Raw genomic sequence first — 26,504 nt, 5'->3', positions numbered from 1 at the left:
AATGGAAAATTCTAGGTAGAAACTTGGAAATTCCCAGTGTAGAAGTGCTAGGGGAAGTGCCTCACTTCCTTGTCTCCTGTATCCCATGGCTTCTGCCAGGAGTGGGTTGGAGGTTCCTGGGCACTAGCTACTGTTGTGTAGCTGTTCCTGTTCTTCAATGAACATCAGTGGCTCCTGAGGGAAGGTTCCAAACGCTGATGCCCAAGCCACCCGAGGCCCGTTACTTCCTGCATCCGTGGGGCAGGACTGGTGGCCTCTAAGGTGGTGGTTGTGATGTGCAGCAGGGTTGGGGAGCCACTTCCAGCAAGAGCAAGCCTCCTTCTCCTCCACTCTCCGCCTCACTCCTTAACTTCTCATTTCTCTAATTCAGAGGTGGGCACTGCCATACCTGGCACTGTCATGCCTGGCACTGTCCCACACAGCAGGGGTTGGGATGGCTGCTGTGCTGCTGATGAGCAAGAGGATGATCTAAGCCACTCTGCAAAGGTCAGCAGCATGCGGAAAGTGCTTTTCATGACTTCATTAAGAAGGAGTGTACCTTTATAAATATTGAAAGGATCGGTTTGAAAATTGTACTTCAGGTCCAAAAGGAATTAAAAACACAAGTTCCACTCAGCCTACTGCCCAGAAAATGGCCCATCCCCTGCAAGGCCCACTGCCTTCACCTGGGGCTGCCCTGAACGGGTTTCTTGACCTAGAGATCCAGCCAGACTCCCAATGGCCCTCCTGGCTCCCTTGATTCACACATGGGTGACACCTGAATCAGTGTCTCTGGGCCCTAGTTGTTCACTCCGCTGCAGTGTGTTCATTGCCCTCCTTCCTCACATGGCCAGCCAGCAGTACAGGCTTGAGGTACTGACAACCACGGGTGTCCCCCACCACCCTAGAAAACAGGCCCCTCATCCTGATTCCTCTTAACAGCACCCTTTCCTCCTGGTGCCCAGGGTCAGATCTTCTCCCACCCCTCCATCATCCCTACATCCCTCATCTCTCTGCTGTTCCCTTCCTGAAGCCATGGCTGCCATCTTGGCTCCTGTCTTCGCGGCTCCCTGCTGCAGCCCCTGGACCTTTCAATATTTCAATATTGAAATATTTATAAGGGCACCTGAGCTTCTAGCCTGGGCATGAGAGAATCTACAGGGACTCCAAGAGCCATCCTCCTGCCCAGCCTCTGCTGCTTGACTCCCCTGGACCTGCACTGGGTACTCCAGCTGGCCTCAGCCTGAGTCCATGCTCGGCTCTAACTACATGGAGGCTGTCTGCCTTACTGTTGCCTGCAGGTGACCTGTGTTCTAGCTGGAACTCCCTCTCCCTCCCTGTGTATCTGCTCAGGGAGATGGCCCTGCTTCAGATGGATCCAGAACATAGTTGGCTTATTCCCCTTGTCATGTGTGGTCACACTGCCATGTGTGGTCACCCTGCTGCCCTGTCTTCCTGCATGTGCTGTCCCTGATCATCTCTGATCAGGTTTCCTTCATGGCTCTGACCACACACCAATCTCCTGGGACACCACCCTCCACCCCACCACCACCTCCAGTCTGGGGAAGTGCCTATGGCAACTCCCTAAACTGGGGAGTCCCTGTCCGCCAGGCCGCAGAGGCCTGGTAGCAGCCTGGCACTGCCCAACCCATCTTTTCCCCCTAAATTCCCTGAGAACTCTGGGCACCCTTCTGGTTTTGTCAGTTTGAAACTGCTGTCTTCCCACTGGTTCGCCCTTGACATGTACCCATCCTCTGGAGAGAAGTACATTTCTGGGATGGCTGAGGCCGTGCAGCAGGTGAAGCCCTAAAGGGAGCCACTGGGAGGCAGGACTAGAAAGAGAATTCTAGATTTTGAAGTCCGTGGATGATAAAACCAGGACTAAGCCACATGGGTTCATGCACACTCTGTGTCAGAGTGAGAGGGGAACCCTAGATCTCTGGCTCCTCCTTCTAGGAGAATCTGGCCTTTTCCTTGCCCAGGAGGATACATTTCCAGGCATCTTATGTGGTAGGGGGCACTCCCAAGCTCCTGAGTGTGTCCCTTGGTCCTGAAGGGGGCTCAATGATTACAGAGCACTTGGCCTCTCCCAGTGCTAAGTGACAAGTCGCACCTCATCTCATTACTCATTTATATCTCAGGCCCCCATGGGCAGCTCTGACATCCCCAGCAGGTGTGCAGAAAGTGCCTTGGGGGAGCCACATCCCAGCTGATGGAGAGGCTCCTGTGGCCGTACTCCTAGGAGGCTGATGCCCTGTCCTAGTTTGCCCAGGGAAGGTAGGCCGTGGATACAGAGCATGGGAGGTGGGGGGAGTGAAGAGTCAGCAGTAGATGGCCTGTAGTAGTCACGTCTATGGGACCTTGCGAAGTCACCAGCCTCTTTGTAGCTCGGCATCCATGTGGGGGAGGAATAGACAGGACAACACAGGCGGAGCATCTGGGCTGGTGGCTGGCATGCAGCAGGTGAGTTCCTTGGTCCTGTGTACCCTGTGAAGGGCAGAGCACTACACAGATGTAGTCCCAGCAACACACTCAGTTACTAAGTCTTTATTGAGCGGCTGCTCAGAGGCCAGGGCAGAGTCCTACAGGTGTCTGGTGGCACCAGGCCTGCTCCATGTTCCTAACGGGGATTTACAGAGATTACCATTCATGCTCCCATTTGCCACCCTGTGAAAACCAACACACAATGTGGCTGGTCTATGCAAGGAGGAGAGCTGGTGGCCCACCCACAGGAGAGCCTGGGGTTCCTGCAGGCCCAGCACTTGGCTGTGACATAAGCCCGGGAATCTGATGAGTTAAGCTGCTGATGGCTTGATTCTTCGGTACTGCAAAGGATGAGGCTTCTGGGGGCTGCTATGGCCAGTCAGAAAGCCAAGAACCAGGGCTCTGTAGAAACACCCCTCTGGGTGGGAAACCCACCTGCCACCAACTGCCCCTGCCAGCCTTGGGCTTCCCTAAGAGCATGGCTCAGCTTCACATTTTATTGTTACCATGGCACCAGTACCAGGCTACCACTGAGGGGTTCCTGGAAAATGCCTTTTGCACACTGATAACAAATAGCTAAGATTCTGTATAAAATTAGAAGGATGCTCCAAAAGGTCTCGATGGAGACTTAACGGGTGGTTCCTCCTGAAAGGTTTGGGCAGAAAAATGTTGAAATGGAAGCTGAACCTGTTTGTAACCTTCAGCATCCCTGGAGGAGGTGGGTATTTGAGTCTCTGCATGGCGGGTTTGCTCTTCTTTCCAGCACTTTCTTACCCTGGGGTCCCGAACTGTATTCTCTCCTGGTCTTTGACTTTGTCCCATCCCCCTGTGGCTCTGGAATTTTCCTGGTCATGCCCTCAAATCTCGTTAATTTCTTACAGCTCCCCACCCAAGTTGCAGTCATGTCTGTTGGACTTGGTGTTTTACAGTCAATACTTATTTTAACTGTAGTTTCAAAAATTGGGAGATCTAGGACAATGCCAGGTGTCTCTCATATATAGGCCTGTTCTGTGTGTTGATGACAAAAACCATCCAGGGTAAATGTTCGAATGACACGAGTCATTTTTCAGAGCCCACCTGGGCATACTCACAGAAGAGACACCTGGAATACAGCAGCATGCAGTCTCAGGGAAGGGGACAGGGGCTGGGGGCCAAGAGGCAGTAGGCAGGTCCCACATTTGAATCACAGGTGCCCAGTGCCCGGCTCTGGGGAATTTATGCAAGTCTCTTCAGGGAAGGCAAGGGAATTTGTTGTACTCACAACTGATTCACAATGCTTTAGAATGAAGAAAAGCCTGTAAATAAAAATACATACTAATAATTACGTAGTTTAAACTGCCTGCCAATCCTGGTAAGGCAGGTATCCCATAGGCGGGGCAGTGCCAGGTGCTGGGGACACCCAAAGGAAGAGCTACCTGTGGAATACACAGCCTGCCTTCAACCCTGGCTCCCTTACCCATTAGCTTTGGGACCCTGGGAAAGTCACCTGACCTCTCTGGGCCTTCCTCTCTTATCTGTAAAATAAGGAAAATAATAGCAACACTTAGTATCCAGGGTTGTTTGGGGACTCAAAGAAGTCGTACTTGTAAAGTGCTTGTCGTCATCATGCCTGGCACATGTTAAGAACTCAGTAGTGTTCTCGGTGGTTATTTTTATTCATAACATGACATAAGCACTCCGTCCTCCTCCCCCTCGCCCCCTTGCAGGAACCTGGCTGCCCACTACTGAAGATACTTCTGTACCTTCAGGTATTCAAAGACACTCTGTGCCTAGGAATGCTTGTGTTTCTTGAGAGTTTTTTTCAAGTGTGGTCATATCCCCCCAAAGAGAGGCAGTAGAAGGCTTTCCTCACTGGAGTCTGGATGACGCGTTGAAAAGGCCACGTTCTGCCCAAGGAGAGCTGGATCAGAGCACTCCAGATGGAGCCATGCTGGGTCACCGGCTCTGACCAAGGCTGGTTTGCTGCAGCTCCCCCTGGGAAGAGTAGGGGCCACTCAACAGCGGCTGAGGCTCGTGTCCCCTGCTGCTCTGCTGGGGTTGCTCAGTGGCTGTCATTCCTTATTTTTTCTCCCTGTAAACCTGTTTATTTACTGTCATTTTAATCAGGATGACTACTGATAGCCTTGGCTTTTTATCTTTTTATTTAACGGTTTAAAAAAAAAAAAAAGCACCTAGAACTTTCTAGGAACTAGCCACCAAGTAAATGGAGGAGATGACTGTTTGTGGATAAGTCAGGGTCAGCCTCCCACTGCTCTGTGGGCCTTCTATGCATCAGTTTGCTTCATCTCACACCAACCTTGGAAGGTATCTATAAGCCCTGCTTTTCAGTTAAGAAAACTAACATTTGGAGAGGTTAAGGAAATTGCCCATATCCAGAAAGTAATGGAGCCAGAATTCAACCTGAGGCCTGTCTGACTCAGAAGGAGCCTACACTTCCTTCTGTAATAGCCAGTTATTATGCAAATAATAGTATTTCAGGACATCCCCCTTATAAAATACTAAAATGCTGTTGGCAAAGCTGACGAACCTTTGGACATCCCCCCCCCCCCCCACCAGCGCCTTCCTCAGGTATCAGTTGCACATTCCTTTGCAACAACCTTACCTGCAAAATAGGTGTTCTAATAATACCTGTTCTATCTACCTTACCTGATGGTTTTAAGGATCCAAAGAGAATGTGGACAAAAAGGCATTCTCTGAACCTCACAGCTCTCTGCAGAACTTGTTAGTGGCAGCACAGTAACATACATTCTATAAGGTCCTTCTGGAGGGAAGACTGTTTGGTTGAAACTTCCTTACTGGGAATCAATATACCCTGTAAGGTCCAGCCCAGAACCTGGCATTCCAGCCCATCAGCGTGGTTCGGATCCGTAGGGCTAGGCTGCAGAACCACGGTTCTCCGGTAGGTGTCACCCTCCACCAGGCCTCCACGGCACCCTTCCATGGGTCTCCTGGGGCCATTGCATACTTTTTAGTTGTTAAAGCTGAAACAGTGATGTAGATATAAAATTCTGGCTGAGAGGCAGGGCAGGATATAAGGCCAGGAAGGCCCAGTGTGCGCTCTAGGATGCTCACAGGGAGAGCCCAGGGCACAGAGCATCCCATCCTGGGCTGACTCAGGCTGTACACACAGGGGCTGTTCATGGTAGGAAGGGACTCCAGTAATCAGCTATGTCTGGATGGGTCAGGGAATGGCTTCACAGAGAAGGTGACATCAGAGATGGGTCCTGAAGGATGAGAAAGAATTTTCTAGGCCGAGAAAACGGTAAGGGCATTCCAGGAACATCCTGAGCCATGTGAGCCGTTTGAAGGACCAAGATCTCATTGATGGGGTGGAGGGAAGGGGATAGAAGAACACAGACTAAAAAAGAAGAAGAAGAAGAACAACAACAACAACAACAGAGACTAGAATGGAGATGGAGTCAGATCAGTAGGGACCATGAGTGCCAAATGACCAATGGAATGGTTTGGGGTTCCCCCCCATTTGGGGTGGGCCAATGAGGAGCTGCGATTAGATGTGTAGAAGATGAATCAGACAGGAAGAGAGACTGGAGGCAGGGAGGCCAGTTAGGAGGCTGTTGAAAGTCTTGGCCAGCACAGGAACAGCCAGTATTGGAAGGGAAGACAGAGATTGGAAGCTATTTGCGAGAACTATGTGGATGTGGAATCTAATTAGATGGGGGGGGGCGGGGGAGCAGAGGGTTGTCAAAGGAGGAAGAAAGTTGACTTCGAAGTTTCTAGCTTGAGCAACTAAATGGAGGCAGAACCAACAGATGAGAGAAAACGTAGGAGAAGCAGATTGTGAAAACAGAAGGAAAAGAGGAATGTATCTTTATTTAGACTCCTTGAGTGTGAGATGCCTGGGAGACTGAGACCTTACCCTGCCACCCCTGCCCCTGGGGTAGAGATGCCTAGTAGGCAGCTGGATGCAGTGGCCTGGAGCTGGTGAGGAAGGGACAGAGTAGCAGCTGATGGCCACGACATTCTTACTTCTGAACCCACTGTTTCTCTTTCTGTCCAGTTTACTCACAGGAGGCTCCCCAAGCCTGAGCCAGTGGCCCATAGCCTCATGGGATGCCTCATGATACAACCACTCTGGAAGGGGTATCTCCAGGGAGGCTCCTCCTTTTCACCTCTTCTCCAAGCCTGAATCTGTCTGCCCAAGAGGAGTGTGGTAGGAAAGGCAGGCACCCAAAGGTGTCTGTGTGCTGGGTGGGCCTGGCAGGGTGATGGATTAGCCAAGGCAGAGAAGCTCAACCTCTTTAAAGATGCTGTTTGCTTCTTTAGCAAGGAGCTCCACGCATATGCGGGGTGTGTGTGTGTGTGTGTGTGTGTACGTGTGCATTCATAAATATACATGCTTGCATGTGGCTACTTGCATATTTACCAATGCCCGACCCAACCTCCCCCCAGTGGGATAGGAGAGCCCACCTGCTTTCTGGCTGGCCTCTGCTGTCATGTGAGCAGCTAGCTCCCCAGCAAGGAAGTCCACAGAGAGGGCAGCCCCAAGGCTGACCTTTGAGCAGCATATTAATTTCCTGTGTTTGCTGTAACAAATGCTCATAAAGTTGGTGACTAAACAACAGAAGCTTATTTTCTCCTAGTACTGGAGGCCAGAAATCTGACACCAGTATTCCTTGGCCAAAATCAAAGTGTTGACAGGGCCAGACTCCTTCTAGAGGCTCTAGGGGAAAATCTGTTGCTTGCCTATTCAAGCCTCTAGGGTCAGCCAGCATTTCTTAGCTTGTGGCCAGATCACCCCGACCTCTGGAACGATGCCTTGCTCCTCTGTGTGTCAAATCTCCCTGTTACAAGGAAGGATACATGCGATCACATCTGGGATCCACCCAGATAACCCAGGATCATCTTTCCATCTCAGAATCCTAGACTTAATCATATGTGCATAGTCTTTGCCACATACAGTAGTATTTATAGGTCCCAGAGATTAGGACCTCTTATCTTTGGGGGCATTCAGCCTACTACAGGTGAAGTTTGGGAAAGTTCTTTCATTTGACCCTCCTGCCTCTGTGCAGTGCGAAGCAGGTGTCATCCCCGTTTTAATGAGAAAATGGGCTTTGGCTGGCTAGGGTGCCAAGATCTACTGGGAGACCTTGATCTGTTTATCAACCGCAGGCCTAAGTGTTCATAATATTTTTCTTAAAGATGATTTATTTGAAAGAGAGAGCACAGCGGGGGGTTGGGGTGGGGGAGCAGAGGGAGAGGGAGAAGCAGACTCCCCACTGAGCAGGGAGCCTGACTTGGGGGGAGGTGGCTGGATCCCAGGACCCAGGGATCATGACCTGAGCCAAAGGCAGAGACACTTAACTGACTGAGCCACACAGGCGCCACTCATAATATTTTTGAAACATATGAAATCTTCCTTTTAAGAAAGAAGATCTTGGTACAATTAATCAGGCAACAAATAACCCCAAATTCATTTCTGTATTGGGTGAGTCCCACTGATTCACTTGGCCCTGATTTACCTTGGGGGTCAGAGTTGGTGGATGAGGAAGGAGTGGCATGCATGCTTCCTTCCTGCCTCCTACCTCATTTGGGTTCATTCTTGTGGGCATGAATCAATAGAAGGAACTGTGGGAACCCAGCACACTGGAGCAGACCAGGGCAGCCTCCTGAGTCCCCTGGCTGGGGTATTGTGCCAGAAGAGCTGGGCTTGCCAGAGGCAGCACTGGTACAGGGCAGGACAGACTCAGGGTTAGACAGACAGATCTGGGCCCAGAGATCCCTTACCTAGAGCTTAAGGGCCCCTTAATTGAGCCGGGAAATGGAAATCACCACTGCAGTGAAAGCCCCATACATTCCTGTACTTCTATTTTTATGTTTTTTATATCCTGCTGTTCTCACATCCCCCAAGGAGGCAGGCAGAGCAACAGCCCTATTTCATAGATTGAGAACTCAGATTTGAAGGGGAGGGGGCTGTCCTCCTCAGCCCTGTGGGCCCTGAGACCAGAGGGCCAGGGCTGTGAAGGGGTCCCATCACTTGTTCACTGGAAAGGGTTTTAGAAGCGGGGTGCTCCGTGGTAGCATGGGAAGCTCTTTTTGGCCTGGGCTGCACTGTTCTTACTTAACTAAGGATTCTCTGGCCCCTTGTCCCCTGCCAGCTGTGTGACATGTCAGAAATCACTCCGGGGCTCTGGGCCTCAGTTTCTCACGTGCAGTGTTAGTGGCCTCAGGTCCCTGCTGGGTTGGCTAGTGCCCCAAACCAGCAGGCTTATCAGAGGATTTGAGGCAGCTTGCATTGAAACTGTAAGCTTGGATGTCCAGGTTTTTCTGGAGACTGTACCGCAGAGGAGCATTTGCCCGCAGCTCTCTTCGGCCACCAGCGGTGTCTCCCGCAGAGGGCAGGGTCTGCCTCCCATTTCTCTAAGGGCAGCAGAGCACTGAGTAAGGCGTGGAGGTTCCGGGATTCTGGCCTGGGAGAGACACGCCGACCGCCCTGAGAAGCCCATTTCCCTGCTTCCGGAAGGGCTGGCCCTGGCTCACTCGCGCGGGGCTCAGAGCCTTCCGGGGATACCTGTTCCACTTCCTTCTGTCTGCAGACCCCAGACCCAACTGGGCGTCCCCTCCGGATGAGCCGCAGGCGGCCAACAACGGTCTCTGAATTCCGCCTTTGTGCGGGGAAGCCGAGCGCGGAGGGCCGAGCGGACCCCTGCCCCCCCGGAATGTCGGCCCGCGCCGCCCGCACCTCGGCCTTCCGCGCCGCCCGCACCTCGGCCTTCCGCGCCGCCCCCCGCTCACGGCCCGAGCCCCTCGGATCCCACCGCCCAGACGCGCACACGCGCGCGCGCCCCAACACACTCACACTCGGGCGCCCACTTCCTGGCGGGCCCCGCGGCCTCGCTCCCGGCTCGGCGATCCGGGCCGCCGGGGTCCGGGAGAAGCGACCTTTTGTTATTCAAATCACACCCTCACCGCGCGCCCGGGCCGCAGGCTCCCGCCCGGGGGATCCGTCCGCCGCCCGCGCCGCCCGCGCCGCCCTCCCCGCGCCCCCGCGCCCCCTCCCGCGCCGCCCTCCCCGCGCCCCCGCGCCCCCTCCCGCGGCGCCTCCCGCCGGTCGCGGGACTCCCCGGCCCCGGGCCTCGGCCGCGCCGCCCCCGCCCCGCCCCGCCCCGCCCCCGCCCCCGGGGTGCGCTGCGGCTCCGCGCTCGGCCCCCTCCCCCTCCCCCTCCCCGCTCCCTTCCCCCTCCCCCTCCCCCTCCCCGCTCCCTTCCCCCTTCCCTTCCTTTCTCCGGTCCAGCCTCGGTCCCGCCGCCGCCGCCTTCCCCGGTCCGCGGGGCTCTGCCGGCCGCCCTCCCCGCAGCATGGCACCATCGGGGTGGAATTAGCCGGGAGCCGCGTTTGGGGGAAGCGGGACCTCAAGGGTTGGGGGGTGCCCTGCAGCCTCGGTCATGGATGTGAACAAGATGGTAAGTGAAGAGCAGGGGCTCTGCCCTGGAGCCTCCCCTGGTCCCTGCCCCCACTCCCCCTCTTTTCCTCTCTCCCTCCCCGTCGGCTTGAACCATTGAAAGTTTCTGGGTTGTTGATCCCGTTCGTCGGCCCCAACTCCAGGCGTGCTGGATGGAGGAGGGAGCCCGGCCAGGACTGTGGAGGCGGCTGGCGGACAGCGATGGGGCTCCGGGTTTCCCGCCGCGCTGCCGCCGGGGCTGCCCAGGCAGAGGGCTGTTGAGCTCTCCTCTCAAATTGGGAAACCAGCCTGGTAGAGGGAGGGCGAGGCTCTGAGAAGGGGGCTTGTCCTATCCACTCTAGGGTCCCCTGCTTGCATACCTATTTAAGATTTATGGGAAGATTTTTGGACTGAGCCAATTGGGGGCACAGGTGGGTGACCTGGAAGGGCAGTGAGGAGGAGCTAGGACTTTAACCATCTTAGAAGGTGAGGAGGCAGGAATGGAATCCTTGGCATAGATGGGGGGATACTCTAGATATACCACTGGTAAACCCCAGCTGCTTTGGCCTGAGGACTGGACCAGCAAACACCTTTGCCTCTGAAGCATTGCAGTCCCTGGAGGGGCTGATCCATCTGCCAGGGCAGCCCTGCACCGCCTGCCCCCCAACCCACCCCCAGCCACACAGTAGGAGCTGAACACATTGTTCATTGATTGATTGGGGAACAGCGCTCAGAGGGTAACAAGATGTGATTTGGGGGTCTCTGAGCACTTGGGGCAGGTTTTCTCAGAGGTCCCAAGTGGCTCCCTCTCTGAATGCAGATTTAAGGGTGTCTGTGAGATCACTTGGTGGTCAGGCAGTCTGACCCTGGCCTTGACCAGAGGGTCCATTCCCCTCCTCACCCTACCCCCAACCTTATAACATTTGAGGGCCCGTGCGTCAAGCTGGAGAAGTATCTGTGATGGTCTGTGTTGGGTTGGGGTGTGTCTTTGTATCTGGGGATAAAAGAGGCCTGGGTCTGCCTGTTCCTTAGGGAAGAGAAGGTACTGGAATTTCAGTTCTTCTTGTACAGAATTAGGCTAGTTTTCCCCCAGAGAGCATTTTGAAGTTAACCATCTCTATCGAGAAGGCAGGTGAGCTCCTGGCCCTACCAGGCCTTTGGCATTCTGCCTCAGGTAGGGGACAGTGGGATGGGGAACAGAGAGGATAGGTGAGAGAGGTCACTTTCCTGGCAGCCAACCAGTCTCATTCTGAGTGCTGCCCTGGAGTTGGGTGCTGGATGCGGGGTCTTACTGGCTCCCATCTTTATGTGAGGACACATACCCATCCATGGTTGGGCAATGCTGAGAGGCTGGACCACCATTCCCTATGTGCGTACCATGAAAAGCTTACTTTCTTTGGGCAACTATTAGAACTACCCTTCAAAAAAAAAAAAAAAAAATCCCGTTTGCAGCTGTGAGGGTGGGGAGGTGGAAAATTGAGTAGCAGCCAGGTTCTTTTCTAGAGATGTCTTAGCAGGGTCAGAGTCACCTGTCCTGCATGGTGGAGCTGAAGCTCTAGTCCAGTGGCCACAAAACTGTATCACCCGCAGCTTCCCTCTGGCCCTGAGCTACTCAGATTCCTTCCAAAGCCTGGTCTATGAGGACCAGCTTACAGAGTTCGGGGACCTGTGTCTTTAGAGGTTTGTCACCTCTAATACTACCACTTCTCCATCCATCTGCTCATTAACTCAACAGCATTTATTTAATATCTGTCATGTCTATAGCAAGTGCTGTGTGAGGGACACAAAAATATAACCTATGGCCTCCCTGCTCCTCTGGGTCCTTAGCATCTGGGTGGACGGATCCAGAGGGAGACAGGGGAACACAACAGTTAGCTATCAAAGCAGGCCCTGACCGGAAGGCCACAGCTCCAAGAGCTGTAGGGGTCTGCCAAGGAATTTGGGTACGGAGTTCAGATGGAAGACAAAGCCCAAGTCTGGCTCTTCGAGGCTGGGTGGGGTTGGCCCTGCTGAGAGCAGTGAGGGGCACTGCCTGTTGGAAGAGGTGTGGGAAGAGGAATAGGCAAGGCCATTGGGTGAGACCATCTTGGTGGCATTTGGCTGGGGCAGGTTTAGATCAGGAAATCTTGAGGGGCCAGATCAGAAGGGCCTTGAATGCTAGACAAGGTATTCGAACCTCGGCCTGTAGACACTGGGTAACCTCTTGAATTTGGGGCACAAGAGAGGTACATGGATTTCCTCTTTCCTCGTGTAGCTTAGGGTCCAAACAAAAATGATATTAGGGGAAAAAAAGTGATATTAGGTTCTCATTAATCGCTGAGCACTCAATGCCCAGTCCAGATACAATTGTCCTCAGCTCTCTGTAAAAAACACAGACCCTGGACTGCGAGTAAGAACCTGACCTACCCCAGGGAATTGGCACCTGCTTCCCGTTTCTGCCAAAGGCCAAAGTTACTTTTCTCTTCTGACCACAAAAGCCCTCTGCCTGGTTTCAAGTCCTCACTCTGGGGGCTACTGGCTCCAGGGTCAACCTCAAACCCAGCATTTCAGCCACATCCTTGGCAGAACCTGACATCAGCCTGGGGGAATTTCTCTTGCTTAACACTGAATGAGAAAAAGCAGATTATAGTTTACCCGGTTCCCTACATGCTTTTGAGCAAGTGGTTTTTTTTTTTTTTTTTAATTTTTTTTTTAATTTTTATTTATTTATGATAATCACACACAGAGAGAGAGAGAGTGTTTGTTTTTTTTTAACCTCTTAGCCTCATCTGTAAAATGTGAATAATAGTAATACCTGCCTTGAGCATTCTAGTGACAGCTGGAAATAATTCTTTCAAGGCATGAGACCTGGTATATAGTAAGCCCTCCTTACATGGTGGCTATTATGAAATGATGATTTCCAGTCTCATCTGAGATGACTCTGAACCCCTCCCCCTCTTTCTTTTATTGTTTATGTGTTTATTTAAGTAATCAATACGTCCAATGTAGGGCTCAAACTCAGGACCTCAGGATCAAGAGTCCCATGCTCCTCCAACTGAACCACTCGATGTCCCCCCTTCTGTTTTCTTGATTGGCCTGAATAGTTGAGTATAGGCTGTATTACAGTTGACTGCTCTTGGGGCCAGTTCTTCCAAATCTACTTCTTTTTCTGAATGAAGGTACAAATGATGGGGACAGTGGCTCCACTGCTGCTGCAAATGATGAATTTTTGATGACCTCAGATTTCTGCCCAAGGGAGGGCTTGTTTAACATGGCACTGGGTGAAGTGCAGATGATTTTTGGGGCTTGACAATGGAGTCTGTTTCTTTACTAACCACAGAGAATGCAGAGTTGTAATTGGGGGAAAGGAGCCAATGCCATCAAGTCTTAACAAAAGAACATATAGTTTATGTAATGATTTATATTTACATAGTGCTCTACAGTTTACAAAGCATTTTCACACCTGCTCATGTTTAGTACAACCCCATGAGGAAGGCAGGGCAGAAATAACTAGCCACATTTCACAGATAAGAAAACTGGAGTTCAGGAAGTGAAGTCTGGATTCTATATGAGTAGTAGAACCAGGTTTTATAGCCAGTTCTCTTGATCACCAAAATGTACGCTATAGTGACAGAGTAAAATAAAGAGGAAAGATTCGGTGACCTGATTCTAGGATGGACACAAGCTGGTCTAAATAGGCTGGAGTGGTGGTGGCCTTTGGCCTCTGGGTTCCATCAAGAAGGGTTCATGCCAGTCTATGTGGAGACTACATGCCTTGTCAGTTACCTACCGCTATTTTCAAAACTTGGATTTCTAAATCTCTGCTGCTCCCCTGAGTTCCCCCAGCTTACACAGCAGGAAAATGAGAGGGGTGGAGAAAAGGTGTTTCAGGTGTTCAGAGTAAATGATAATGATGATGGGGCAGGAACAAGATTCTGGTCGGCGTGTTGTCGCTGCTGGTGTGTGCTTGTGTGTTTGCTGGGCTGAGGAGCGGTGTAGGAAAAGGAAGTGCTGAGCTGGGGGAAATCCCTGTGCAGAATGATGCCAAGGATTCTCCTTGCAGCCCAGATAGGCTGATAGCTTTGTGGAAAGGGGTGTGTTCTCCCACTTAGGGTCTGAGCTCAATATATTATGAATTAAGGCTGGACATGGGTGACCAGGTCGGTGAAATTAGAGCATGCTTTCAGCTCTGGGTTACAGACTCGGTACAGGTTGCAAGCTGCCTTTGAAAGAGTAAAGTAGATTAGAAGCCATCCAGGTGTATTACATGTAAGAAGGTAAGCATTCGTTCACAAAACGCTTTGGTTGCGTACACACGTGCACAGAAGTAAGGACTGGCTGTGTAAAATGCATTTTTGACTGTGGTCAGAAGCAAAAAAGGTTTGAAGCCTCTGACCTAAAGAAATGTCCAGAGGAGTCCAAGGAGGATGTCAACCTCATAAGATGAGTAAGTAGTTTAGCCTGTAGAAGAGAAAACCCAAGAAGAGCCAATGGTTGTCTTTGACTCACTGAGCACTGTTGAGACAAAGAAGTAATTTAGGTATTCCACATGTATCTGGAAGGTGGGATTTGTTTCAAGAGGGACTAGATTTTGGCTGGCCAGCACTCCCCATAGCAGAACCATTCTATGGCAGAATCAGTTCTCTGGGGAGGGGGAGAGAGCCTGTCTGCCCACTGGAGCTGCCCACTGGAGGAGCCCACTGGAGGAGTCTGGCCTCCAAGTCCTTGCCAACCTTGGAGACTGGCTCAGCATCCAGGCTTTGGGAGCCTCAGAGACCTGTGCATGGATGGCTGAGGACTAACCTGGCTGGTATCATAGGGAATGTGCGTCCACAGATCCTAACCTTGTGTGCTCCCCACCATGGTTCCTAAAGTTCAACAGAACATCGTGGCTCAGCAGCCTTCTTCAGACAGTCTGCAGAAGGTCAGGGATTGTGGATGACATTGGCCTCAGCCAGGTGCTAGCCAGGAAGGAAATCTGTTATTTGGCTCCTTCAAAAAAGTGCTTAGGAAAAAAAAAGTTTTGATCTCTCATCTGATTGCTATGTCTTATTGTCACTGATCACAAAGATTGTATCCTACCAGGACGAGGTTCAGTTCAACTCACACATGTATTGGATGCTCTCATTGTGTGTGCAGGCCCCTGGGTGTAGATATTAAGATGTGGATGGCCAGGATGTAGGGAGAAATAGACACTCCCCTGAAATGCATTGAGTGGAAAGACACATAGATACTTGTAGGTGACAGAAAACTCTCACCTGGATTCTTTTCTCCCTTAAAACATCCTTGAGAAGCAGAATTCAGTGTCCTCAGAGGCTCCTCTAGGTCTCCCTGCCAGGCAGGGGCTAAGTTCAGAAGCAAATATAGGTTTTAGGACAGTTCAGCCCACTGTGCTCTGTGACCCAGAGACCCACCAATCCCTGCCATCTACCCCACCACCACCCACTTCCCCCACAGCTGGGTGATTTTCTCAAAGAGCACGTCCAGGGGCTGTTTCCGTTCCACCTTTGTCTCCTTTCTTGCTGGAGAGGTCCCAATCCTAAGCCAGACAGGCACGTGGTCTGGCAGCTGCCTCTGAACCAAAGGATTCCAGCAGCCAGACAAAATGCATGCTGCCCCGGGGCCCTAAAGAAATTAAGCACAGGTCTTTTAAGGAAGAAAAAAAAAATCCCCATGTCATCTTTAGATTCCCTGAAGTCCTAATGAATCTTTGATCTGGAGGTGATTTCTCAAGTAGAAAGGGATCAGAGGGTAGGAAGCACATATATAAATGTGAATGGGAGGTGGCTGGAGTCCAAGGCGCCATCCCCTGTGTTTGGAAGATCAGGGAGCAGCTTCTGTGCCCTGAGGCTGCCCTAGAGGTTTATCATGGGGCTTTGGAGTCACATAAGCCAGAGGCTAAATCTTGATGCCACACTTTCTTCAGGACCATGGACAAATTAGTTGACCTGTCTTGGATGAATTGGTGTCCACAGACTTAAGAGGTATTGACGTGGTCTGTTTAAAGTTCTTGGCACATGCAGAGGCTTAGTAAGCCATGCTGTAATTATTAGTTTCTTTGCTTATTCATTTAGGCACCAAATGAAGTCTTAAAACTCTGCTAGTAGGGCCATGAGGCACGTTGTAAGTAATTATGGTACACGTGGTAAAACACATAGAGTGCATTTGAGGAACGTGGGAAAGTAGGGATGGGGTGGGGATTAATGGCCTGGCCCCAGAGGAGGGGCTTCATGGAGAAAGCTGGAGAAAGAGGGGAAAGATTCTTCAGAGGGGAAGGCAAGTTGAGGGCATTTCAGGCAGAGAGAGCCACACATGCAGAGGCACAAGGTCAGGAGAGTGCCAGGTATGTTCAAGAACTCCCTGCGGTTTAGGCTAGAAGAGCAGGTGCAGCCTCTGTCTCGGTGGAACCAGCAAAGTACCCAGGAGGTGGGATCCAAGGCCTTTTATACGTCAGTGCTTCCTGGAGGAGGTGGTATTTCATCTGTGTGATGAAGAAGGAGGAGCAGCTGTCTCATTGACGGAAAGCCACCGCGCACCCGTAGGTGGTAAGTGAATGGGTGGTGATGTCAGGAAGAACCGTGGCAGCATGCTGAGTGGGTTTGCTAGGAGTAGGGCCAGAGGAAGGAGGAAAGAGGGACGAGCAGTGCCAGGTCAGAGACCCACATTGAAATAACCAGATCTTCTGGCAGAACTGGCAAGAGAGGCTGTCCTTGTGTGATGATCACTTCGGGATGTTCAATTCTGGCCAGCAGGCCTACACATACTTCTGGTCTCAGGGCTGGAGGTGGCCCACACTAGGACCAGGGTAAGCGTGGGAGCCGCAAGCCTGGGTATTTTGGAAATGAGTGTTTCATTAACTTTCTTCCCTGGCTTCTTTTTGGAGCACTCAGTTCAGCCTTGTGTTCTGGGACCTAAAATAGCGTTCTCCTGCTGATGTGTCTCCGGCTAGATTGTTTGGAAAGTAGTCTTAACCAAATCATGGTCTCCCTAACCCTGCTTGCATGTCAAAGATGCATGTCAGCAGTCTTGGTGCTGGACGGTGTCAACCGGGGGCCTGGCCCTTGTCCCTTTTGTCCTCTACATATGTCAAGGTTGTTCCCTGAGTCGGCACACCATGAGGCTCTATGCCAGCCACTGAGACCATAAAAGGGAATGGGATAGTTTGAAGGCTCCTGTCTTCAATGAGGTGGAGGCAATTATAATAGAGCATGGTAAGTGCATTGTTAGAGATTTAAAGAAAGTCCATAGAAACTCAGAGGTAGGGATAACTAATTCTGCCAAGTGGCACGGGAGGTGGACTGAAGAAGGCATTCATTCGTTCATTTATTCAGAAAATATGGAGGGGTGCCTGGGTGGTGTAGTTGGTTCAGCATCCAACCCTTGGTTTCTGCTCAAGTCTTGATCTCAGGGTCATGAGATCATGCTCTGAGTCAGGCTCTACACTCAGCGTGGATTCTGCTTGAGACTCTGTCTCTCTCCCTCCTGCTCATGTGCATTCTCTCTCTAAGAAATAAATAAATTGGGATCCCTGGGTGGCTCAGTGGTTTAGCGCCTGCCTTCGGCCCAGGGCATGATCCTGGAGGCCCAGGGTTGAGTCCCACATCGGGCTCCCCACAGGGAGCCTGCTTTCCCTCTGCCTGTGTCTCTGCCTCTCTCTTTCTCTCTCTCTCTCAGGAATAAATAAACAAAAGTCAAAAAAAAAAAAAAAAAAAAGGAAGGAAGAAAGGAAAGGAAAGGAAAGGAAAGGAAAGGAAAGGAAAGGAAAGGAAAGGAAAGGAAAGGAAAGGAAGGAAGGAAGGAATCTTCCAAAAAAGAAAGAAAATACTCACGGAGTACTCTTCATATGCCAGGTGCTGGGGACACTTAACCAAACCAGAGATCCTTGCCTTTGGCATTGACCTCCTGTGTGTGTGTGTGTTGGGAATGGGGTGTAGGCAGGAACAGTAAGTGCAAACAAAATAGTGTCGGGTGTTGGAAGGTGGTAAATGAGCCAGACAAGGAATGGGGAATACAGACATGGCCAGTTGCCCTAAGGATGCCAGAGTCAGAAGTGTCATGCCTAGTAAGGGTTTTCCTTGGTTCTCAGTGGCCCTTGGGATCCCTAGTCACAGTCTGCTTGGGCTCACTGTCCAGTTCAAACCGTGCATCCAAGCATGGTTATTGGCTCTTTGTTCCTAAACAATTGTCTGAATCTGACCTCAGGGCACTTGCCCCACATCTCAGCTCCCCTCCCTGCAGTCCATTCAGCTTGGCATCCAGGAGTCAGCCGTACTTTACTGAGAGTGCTGGAGGCTCATTGATTCCTTCCAAACTTGAAGACATTACCTCTTAGTTCCAACAAACCCCCATGAACAGAGCCAAGTGTCAAATGAGCAGCTCTCCAGCACTGGTGATGGGGGTGGTCATGGTGTCATCAACAGTGAAAGTGGCCCTTTCAGCTGTAGTAACAGCAGCTAGAATGAGGGTGGGGTGACAACTTGGTTTCCTGCTGCTGGACTCCTCTCTTTGAATCCTGGGCCCTTTCTGTGGGGCAGGTTTTGTCCATGTGTTGGTTTCTCAGCTCCTGAGTTGACCCGGCCATGAGTGCATTGGCCTCTGATGCTGTGGCTCAGGGAGGCTAGCGCTCCTGCATCCTGGGTACTTTTAATACCACAAAGTTGTTGGTGGTCTTCAGCAGCCACAGTGAGGAAATAGGGTCACCCACTGAAAAATGTTTAACTTATGCTATTTTTTTCAGAAAAAATAGGAAAGGGTATAAAGAAAGAAAGATCGAGTACCCTTCTAGCATCCCAGACACTATTGCTAACAAGGATCTTTGGTATAGATCCATACAGATTTTGTGTGTGTGTGCACTCGTGCCCATATATGATGGTAGGTTGAGTCATATAAAAGTGCTGCTTTTAGAAATCAAAAACGGCCAAATTGTCACTTGATTCAACCAAATATATGTGCATACACAACAGGTACACACTTATTTAAACAAAATGGGACCACACAATAATATAGGTTTGTAAATTTATAAACAGTATATGAGAATGGTCAAGGACATGGGTCCTAGGGTTCAAATTCAGTATCTACCACTTACTCACCTGGGCAGGTTACCCCTGGGCAGGTTCCTAGGGTTCCCTGTCTCAGGATTTACCCCCTTATAGTGGGGTGGTGGGGAGGGAGGATAATCATAGTATCTTCTAGAGAGTTATGGCGAAGGCAGAGGACTTAGTGTGTATGTGTTATATTATCATGTTTCCAGATGAGTAGAAAAGACCTATATCATTTCATTGTAATCAGTACCCTATTAGTAGACATTATGCTATGTCCCATTTCCTGCCGTGGAGCTGACATCCTTGTACACACATGGAAAAGTGACTATCTGTTCACCACTTTACACTTTAAAGTACTTGGGCTTTAAAGTTTTAGCTGTATTATTGTCACACAATTTTTTATTATAGAAATGTGTTTGAGATATAAGATTGTGTATATTCAAGACATACAACGTTAATTTCTCTTGTTTATATATTAGAATATGATTGCTGTCGTATTGATAAAAGTTTTAGCATTTTTAAAAGATTTTACTTATTTATTTATTTAGAGGGAGGGTGGGTGAGGGGCAGAGGAAGAGGAAGAGAATCCTCATGACCCTGAGATCATGACCTGAGCTGAAATCAAGAGCCAGATGTCTAACCGACTGAGCCACCCAGGCTCCCCAATAAAGGTTTTAGTGTTTAAGAATCCTTATTAATGTGTTTCTAGCTGAGTGGTGGGTATGGGAGAAGGTATCTTGGACTGTTGTGTATAATTCTGTGAATGGGGTTCCCTGGGCCCGGCCCCTTCCCCATTTGTTTTCCACACTCCAGCAACAGGTCACCGCACTGGGCACTGGCCCTCACTTCTGTGCCTTGCTGCTGGCCTCTCCATTCCACCATCCCTGCAGGCCCCTCCTCAGGCCAGTGATCTGGTTAGGCAGTTCTTCCTCCAAGGGTGGACCCCCCATGCCAGTCCTGCAGTCTTGGTCAGATACCCACCCCAGGGCCCCCGAATATTGCATTCATCAGTATCTCCTCTCTAACTGGCTATGCACACAGGGCACTCACATATGACTCATCCGTGAATTAACTTAGCGCAGCACTTGACACATAGGTGCTCAAAATATGTTTGGTGGGTGAGTTTCAAGAGTGAATAAAGTCTCAGATGACTAAACTAACGGGGGCCAGCTGGGACCAGATCCTGAAAGCTTACAGTGAAGCATTTTCCCTGTGTGTGTGGTGAGCCCCTGAACATGCCTGGCATGCTTGGAGCTGTGCTTTAGGAAGAGGGGTCTGGCCATTTGAGCTCCCAGGAGCTAGTGGCCCAGAGACTAGTGGGATGTCAGGCCTGCGTGCCCAGGTGGGGGTTCATGCTGCCCAAGGCCCTTTGGGTGACCCTCCCCATCTTGAACCTCGAGGCTCTTACCCCCTACTTCCCTAAGGAGGGGCTCCTCTTCACTCAAGAAACAGAAGTGAGAATTCTTGGCTACTCTGCTTTCGGAGGAAGTCATATCAGAGCCACTGATGATGATGAAATTCACCTCCGGAATTAGCAACCACCACCTCACCACTTTTGCAAACTGCATAGCAGCTCCTCCCCAGCTTATGACTTCCTGGGTTCTGGGCCAGAGGTATCCATCAGGGCTCCTTGCCTGCCAGCAGGGAGATTCCATGGCCTCCCCAGGGTGACCAGGCCCTGCGCTGTCCCTGCATGTCCTTCTCTTTGGCTCTGACATGAGATCTGTGAGGCTGTGCTTTGGTTTTGTGTTGCTAAGGAATCCAGTTTCTGGGGGCTAGGGCTTGACACAGACCAGTGTGTTCTCTCAGTGGAAATGAGGCTGACTTTTCCTTCCCAGGCCCAGAATAGAGCTTGGGATCAGTGGGGTTGCACCTGGAGCAAGATGTTGGCTCAAATCCTGGCTCTGCCACTTACCAGCCAGGTCATCTAGCTAGCCATGCATCCCAGCTAGTTTGGCAAATCACTGCACTGTCCCAAGACTCAGTTTCCCCATCTCATCAGTGAAGTTGGCAGCCCCGGTATGACCACAGGGTTAAATGATATACTGTGTTCAAATGAGTCTGGGATCTATTACAGGCCAGGAAAGGTTAATTGAATTGGAGAATCAGAGCTTGAACCACAATGAGGTAGAGACTATTCAGTCTGCATTTTAGATAAGGAGATTCGAGATCCAAAGGTGGTGGGTGGAGCCGGGGGGAGTGGAAGGAAGTTGAAAGAATTGAGAGGGAATCTGGACCTTCTGCCTTATACTTCCTCTGCTTTGCCCAGACTCCTGTCCCCGCCCCGTCCCCTGCAACACACACATCTGCCAAAGCAAGCACCAATTTCATGTCTCCTTCCTGAAAGGCCTCATTGAAAAAGGACACAGAAGTGATCAAGTGTATCAGTATCGATTCCATGGAGGTCCAAGCAGTTCTAAAGCTGGAAGGCTATGGGAAGGAGGGGGAAGAGTTAGCGTGAGAAACAAGGAGGGGATGGGAGAGAACTGGCAGGGGGAAGAGGAGGCAGAGAGGGCTGGCTTCATTTCTTTTCTTCAGGCTGCTGTGTAACGGGCCTCCGGTGCTGCTCCCTGGCAGGCCCACGCATTCCCCTAGTCGATGCAACTCACCCACTTTCCTAGACAACACTTCTGCCTTCTCCTCCCCTGCCCTCACTCTCAGCCCCTGACCTTGCTTCCTGTGTCAATTGTGAAAAGAGACATAACCCTGAGAAAGCTTGCACAAGCCCCTGGCAGCCATCTGTTGACCCCTATGTCTATACTCTGTGACGTGTGCTGGTGTGTGACAAGGTGGCTGGCTTCTACTGTGCACTAGACCCTTTCCCCCTTCCAATGACACTCCATTCCTGACCTTCACATCTACTCAAACGTGTTATAATTTCTCCCATTTAAAACTAGGCAACCCCGCCTCCTCCGGTCTCATCCTCCTTGCTGGCCCTTGCTACCTCCAGCTCCCCTTCTTGCTGAGTTCCCCTTCAGACTCTGCCCCCATCTACTCTACCAAAAAGCCCAAGGTCACGATGATGTTCAATTTTCAGCTGTCATCTGCTTGATCCCTTGGTAGCTTTCGCAACCAATCGCTCCTTGTTGAAATACATCTCTTCATGTGCCTTCTGGAGTGCCACACTCCTGGTTTTCCTTCTGCCTCATGGGCTGTTTCTTTTGTTTCCACTCCTTATTCCCCCCAACTTTTTCTTGAGTGTCAGGTATCCTCAGGCTGTCCCCAGAGGTCTCATCTGCACTCACTCCTTGGTGATCTTACCTTAATCTTAGACTTAAATCCCATCTGTGTGTGGATGGCTACCAGATCAACTGATCTAGCACAAATCTCTTCCAAATTCCAGGATTGCTCCCCGCCACCTCACCTTGGACCAATTAGAGTTCCATTCGGGATTTATCTGATGGGCATCTCATGCCCCCCTCTCCCCTGCCCAAACCAGATCATGTCTGCCCCAGACCTACCTATTCGTCCTTTGGTTCTCTATCTTGCTGGTGAGAACTCGGTCCTGCACACTGGTCTGGCATATATAATCATGGTGCCATCTTTGACTCCTTCCTTCCTTCCACACACCCTATGTCCAAATCATCAGCAAACCGTGTCAGCTCTTCTTTCAAAATCTATCCAAATCCATCCACATCTGAGCACTTGCACCACAACCAGCCTGGCCTGGACACCCTCCGTAATCTCTGGCCCGAATTCAGCTGCATCTCAGCTGTTCCCCCTGCTTCCCTGCTTGTCCTTGCAGTGTCAGCACAGCGCCAGAGGGGTCCTCTAAAAAAGGAGTCTGGTCATGGCACCTTTTGTTCAAAACTTCTCAGGGGCTCCTGTTTCCATCAGAACAAAGGCTGGTCCTTGCGGTGGCCTGCATGACCCCTTGCCATTCGGCCTCTCCCACCTCTGACTGCAAGGCTTTAGCCACAGTTAACCCCCCTCCTGCCAGGTGGGCTCTGCCTAGAATTCTTCCCCAAAGTATCTCTCAGGCTTGCTTCCTCATCAGCCTCTGTCGCCTTCTAGTGCAACCTTCTTTGGTGACCCTGTATACAGTTATGACACCAGCCCCATTCTTGGCCCTATAGCATCTATTACCATCTCAGACACCATAGATTTGTTTCTTCACTGTCAGCCCCTCTCTCCCATTCCAGTGTAAGGTACATGAGGCAGGTGGCTCAGTCAGTTGGATGTCCAACTGTTGATTTCAGCTCAGGTTATGGTCTCAGGATCGTGGGATCAAGTCCCCACATTGGGCTCCAAGCTCAGCAGGGAGTCTGCTTCTCCCTCTCCCTCTTCCCCTCTCCCTACTGCCACGCATATGCTCGCAAGCTCTCTCTCTCAAACAAATGAATAAATGAAATCTTAAAAAAGAAGATCCACAGGGCAGAGATGTGGTGTTTTGGTGCATAGCTGTATTCCTGGAATAGTGCCCCATACACGATAGGCCTTCAGGAAACATGTGTCGAATGAATTGGTGAATGTGTAAAGATTTTGGAGCAGTTGCTTCCTGAGCTTCGGGAAGCCTGGAAGAAATCTGAATGGTCCCTAAGAATCAGGTGAAATATAGAAAGAGGTGCCAGAGAGCTGGGCTGGGTATCTTTGAGAAGAAAATAGATGACCATCTGTAATGGGGCCAGTTCTATAGTTGGCCAGACTACATGGGAGGAGAGCTATTTTTCCGAGCCTTATGTAACAGATGTGGTTTTGTGTAAATCACACTTCTGTAAATGGAATCCTATTTTAAATGCACTAGCAGAGATTGCTATTTAAAGGAATCTAATGCTAGATTCTTTTGTAAAATGAATAATCTTCTAATTTGTCTTTAGTGTCAATTCATATTTTCCCTCCCCCCAAAATGTTATATGGACTTAAATCAAAGTATGCTAGTCTGGGGTGAGGAAACCTACATGTCCCATTTTTCCCCGCTGTGTTATTCCCTTTCTCTTTGCCCACATTCTTCCCCAGCTTCATTTCTGCTTTTCCTTTGGCTGAGTTATTGGGCTGGGATTTTTTTTCCCTTAGACTCTGACATAGAACGTTCTTCTGTAGCATGATCAGAATGAAAGGGCACGTTGAACAGTGGCCCTATCTCAGACCAAATGGATGCAGTCTCGGGGTAGAGCAGGGCTGTCCATCAGGAGTGAGCGAACGTGTACTGGGGGCTCGGGGTTAAGTTCTCAGGTGGTGGCCATGCACAACTGAGTGTGGGAACCACTGAACAAAAAGACAGCCATGTGCTATTTGTGTTTCTTGCATCTGAGCTTATCCTCTGCAGGACTGACGAGTGGATGTATATCCCCTTTGGGGTTTTGCCAAAGGTGGCCAGTGTGAATCTGACCGTAGACTCTTAAAGGACTGGCTGGAGCTCAGGGATCAGGAATATCCCCCCTCAGTCCATCACACACCCTGCTGATCTCTTAGATGAGGGCAAGGTCCTGTGGCCACACTGCTAGGTGGAGTTATGTCCCAGTGCTCTCCAGAGGGTCTGTTCACAATGAACTTGGGCTTCATGGGCCTACCACCCAATCTCTGTTTCCCTTCAAACCAGAATGTGTCCCTCTGAGAGAACCCAACAGTGTGTTAAGGGTTTGGTGGAAGAGTATGGCGGCATCTAAGACCAGAACCTGCTTCCTGAAAACAATGGAAGGTTGACTTGTTTAGAGGCTGTTTGGCCTTGGGTCAGGTTTCCACTTCAGGTTTTCTGAGAAATTTCTCCTTTTGGTTCTCATTGGACCAAGAGATTATAACACCTGCTAGTAGGGCAGGTTCAACTTTTCATAAGAAAAGAAAAGATCTGCCTTTGAGCTAATGTGTCCAGGTGAGAGCACAGAAGCTTAGAAAACAAGTTGGCTTTGGCTAAGAGTTTCCGTTATCCCTAGCTAACTGGCAGGATATGGAATATGTGCCTGACTCAGAAGGGCAGGTGCCAGCCCTGCTGTGTGTGTGGCTTGACCTCTCTGAGCCCACTGGTTAAGTGTGCCCTACCTCCCCCTCCCCAAGTTTTCTCAGCATCTGTAAGATAGTGGATATGAAAGCTCTTTGTCTTTTTTTTTTTTTTAAAGATTTTATTTATTCATGAGAGACACAGAAAGAAGCAGAGACATAAGCAGAGGGAGAAGCAAGCTCCCTGTGAGGAGCCTGATGTGGGACTCGATCCTAGGACCCTGGGATCATGACCTCAGCCAAATGCAGATGCTCAACCACTGAACCACTTGGGTGCCCCTGGATATGAAAGCTCTTTGAAGCTAGAAAGGACTAAAACGAAACCTGGCAATGCTATTGTCATCATTATTCAATCAAACCTGGTATTCACATATTTGAATGAGCCAAACAGGTAAATTGGGAATGTTTAAAGTTACGGAATGACTTGCTAGACTCAAATAAGAGAGATATCTTTGCATCACCACCCCATTGCATAAAGTGGGGTTCTGTTTGTTTATAAACTGCATTTGTGAAGATCACCCTCTGGAGTGAGAAATGAAGCTGAAGAATTGGGGGCAGGAGGGCCCTGGAGTCATATTGAAGAGTTTCAACCCTAGAAGATCAGGAGCCACCCTAGATTCCTTAGCTGGGATAACACATGAGGAGAGTTACTCCTGTGGCTTTATTTGGGGCCGTTTGTGGTAGAGCCTAGAGGTGGGGGCCACGTATATAGTGAAGTGGGCGTGAGATGGGCTGTGTATGGTAGAAGCTGAACCAAAAATAAAAAATCTGAATCTAAAAATAGAGATCTGAGGGAGAAACAGCAGGCCTTGGCACGTCTGGATACGGCAAATGCTTCCTGGCTCATTCATTGGACAAATGGAATAGGGCACTGGGAAGACACAGAGCCGGGAATGAATGGGCGGTTCCTATGCCCAGGGACCCCCTGTCAGCCAGGCACCACCTCCCCCTTGGGTCTTGAGATAGTGGGAGAAACAGTGCTCTGTGTTACTGAAAGAGAAGAGACAAAACCAACCTCAGAGAAAGCTGCGGAGAGGTGGGGGGGCGGGGAGGAGGGCAGAGGGGAGGGGAGGAGAGGAAGCTGGCAGTGCTGGTGGTTTAGGGAAAGACACAGCTCAGGGTTTCCGCTCTTGCTGAGCAGCTGTCTCTCTGTAAGGCGAGGGGCATTGCAAAAAGGCGTGGCCAGGGAGCAGTGAATGATCAGCGAACGGCTCGTGGGACCACCCAAGGCTTGACTCCGTAGGCAGACATGCCTGGAAAGTGACCATGACACATTTCTCTGGGGTGACACCTGCGAGCGGGGCATTGCAGTTTGGGTTGCTTGGGAGACAGAGCAGATGCTTCCTCTGTGAGGAGAGAAGCAGAACTGTAGTGGAGGGGCGGCCAGCCTGAAGCCACGGCAGGTGGGCAGAGAGGACATGGGCAGGGACACTGAGGGTCTCAGTACCTACCCTCTTGCCCTGCCTCCGGCCCTTCCAAAGGTCTAAGTGCCCCCCACCCCCACCCCACAATAAGCAGTCGTGGAAGGAGATGCCTGGGGTGTGGAGCAAAGGAGTGGCCCTCTTCAGAAACTGGGCTGCTAGTCTGTGGGCAGGGTGGGCATGGGCTTTTAGGTCAGGGGATGAAAGTACAGGTGATATGGCAATCTCCGCCCAAGGATATGACAGGATGACCTGGCGGAAGGGGAC

At 50.7% G+C, this 26,504-nt stretch overlaps 1 protein-coding gene across 2 annotated transcripts in view; it reads left to right on the top strand.

Annotated features, from left to right (window-relative positions):
* The window catches only part of HIP1 (huntingtin interacting protein 1), a 158,736-nt gene that overhangs the window by 64,021 nt on the left and 68,211 nt on the right, over positions 1–26,504 (top strand). Inside the window, exon 1 of one of the 2 annotated variants that reach the window (XM_072752939.1) lies at positions 9,575–9,884. The exons of the other annotated variant lie outside the window; for it this stretch is intronic. Coding sequence (XP_072609040.1) covers positions 9,867–9,884 — 18 coding nt within the window. The 5' untranslated portion in view covers positions 9,575–9,866. Of the gene's footprint in view, positions 1–9,574; positions 9,885–26,504 lie in introns of those variants that run through there. 2 annotated transcript variants of the gene reach the window in all.

This window comes from Vulpes vulpes, chromosome 3, assembly GCF_048418805.1.
Source record: "Vulpes vulpes isolate BD-2025 chromosome 3, VulVul3, whole genome shotgun sequence".
Classification (NCBI taxonomy): domain Eukaryota; kingdom Metazoa; phylum Chordata; class Mammalia; order Carnivora; family Canidae; genus Vulpes; species Vulpes vulpes.
The sequence above is the reverse complement of the archived record's forward strand: the minus strand, read 5'-3'. Positions and strand labels throughout refer to the sequence as shown.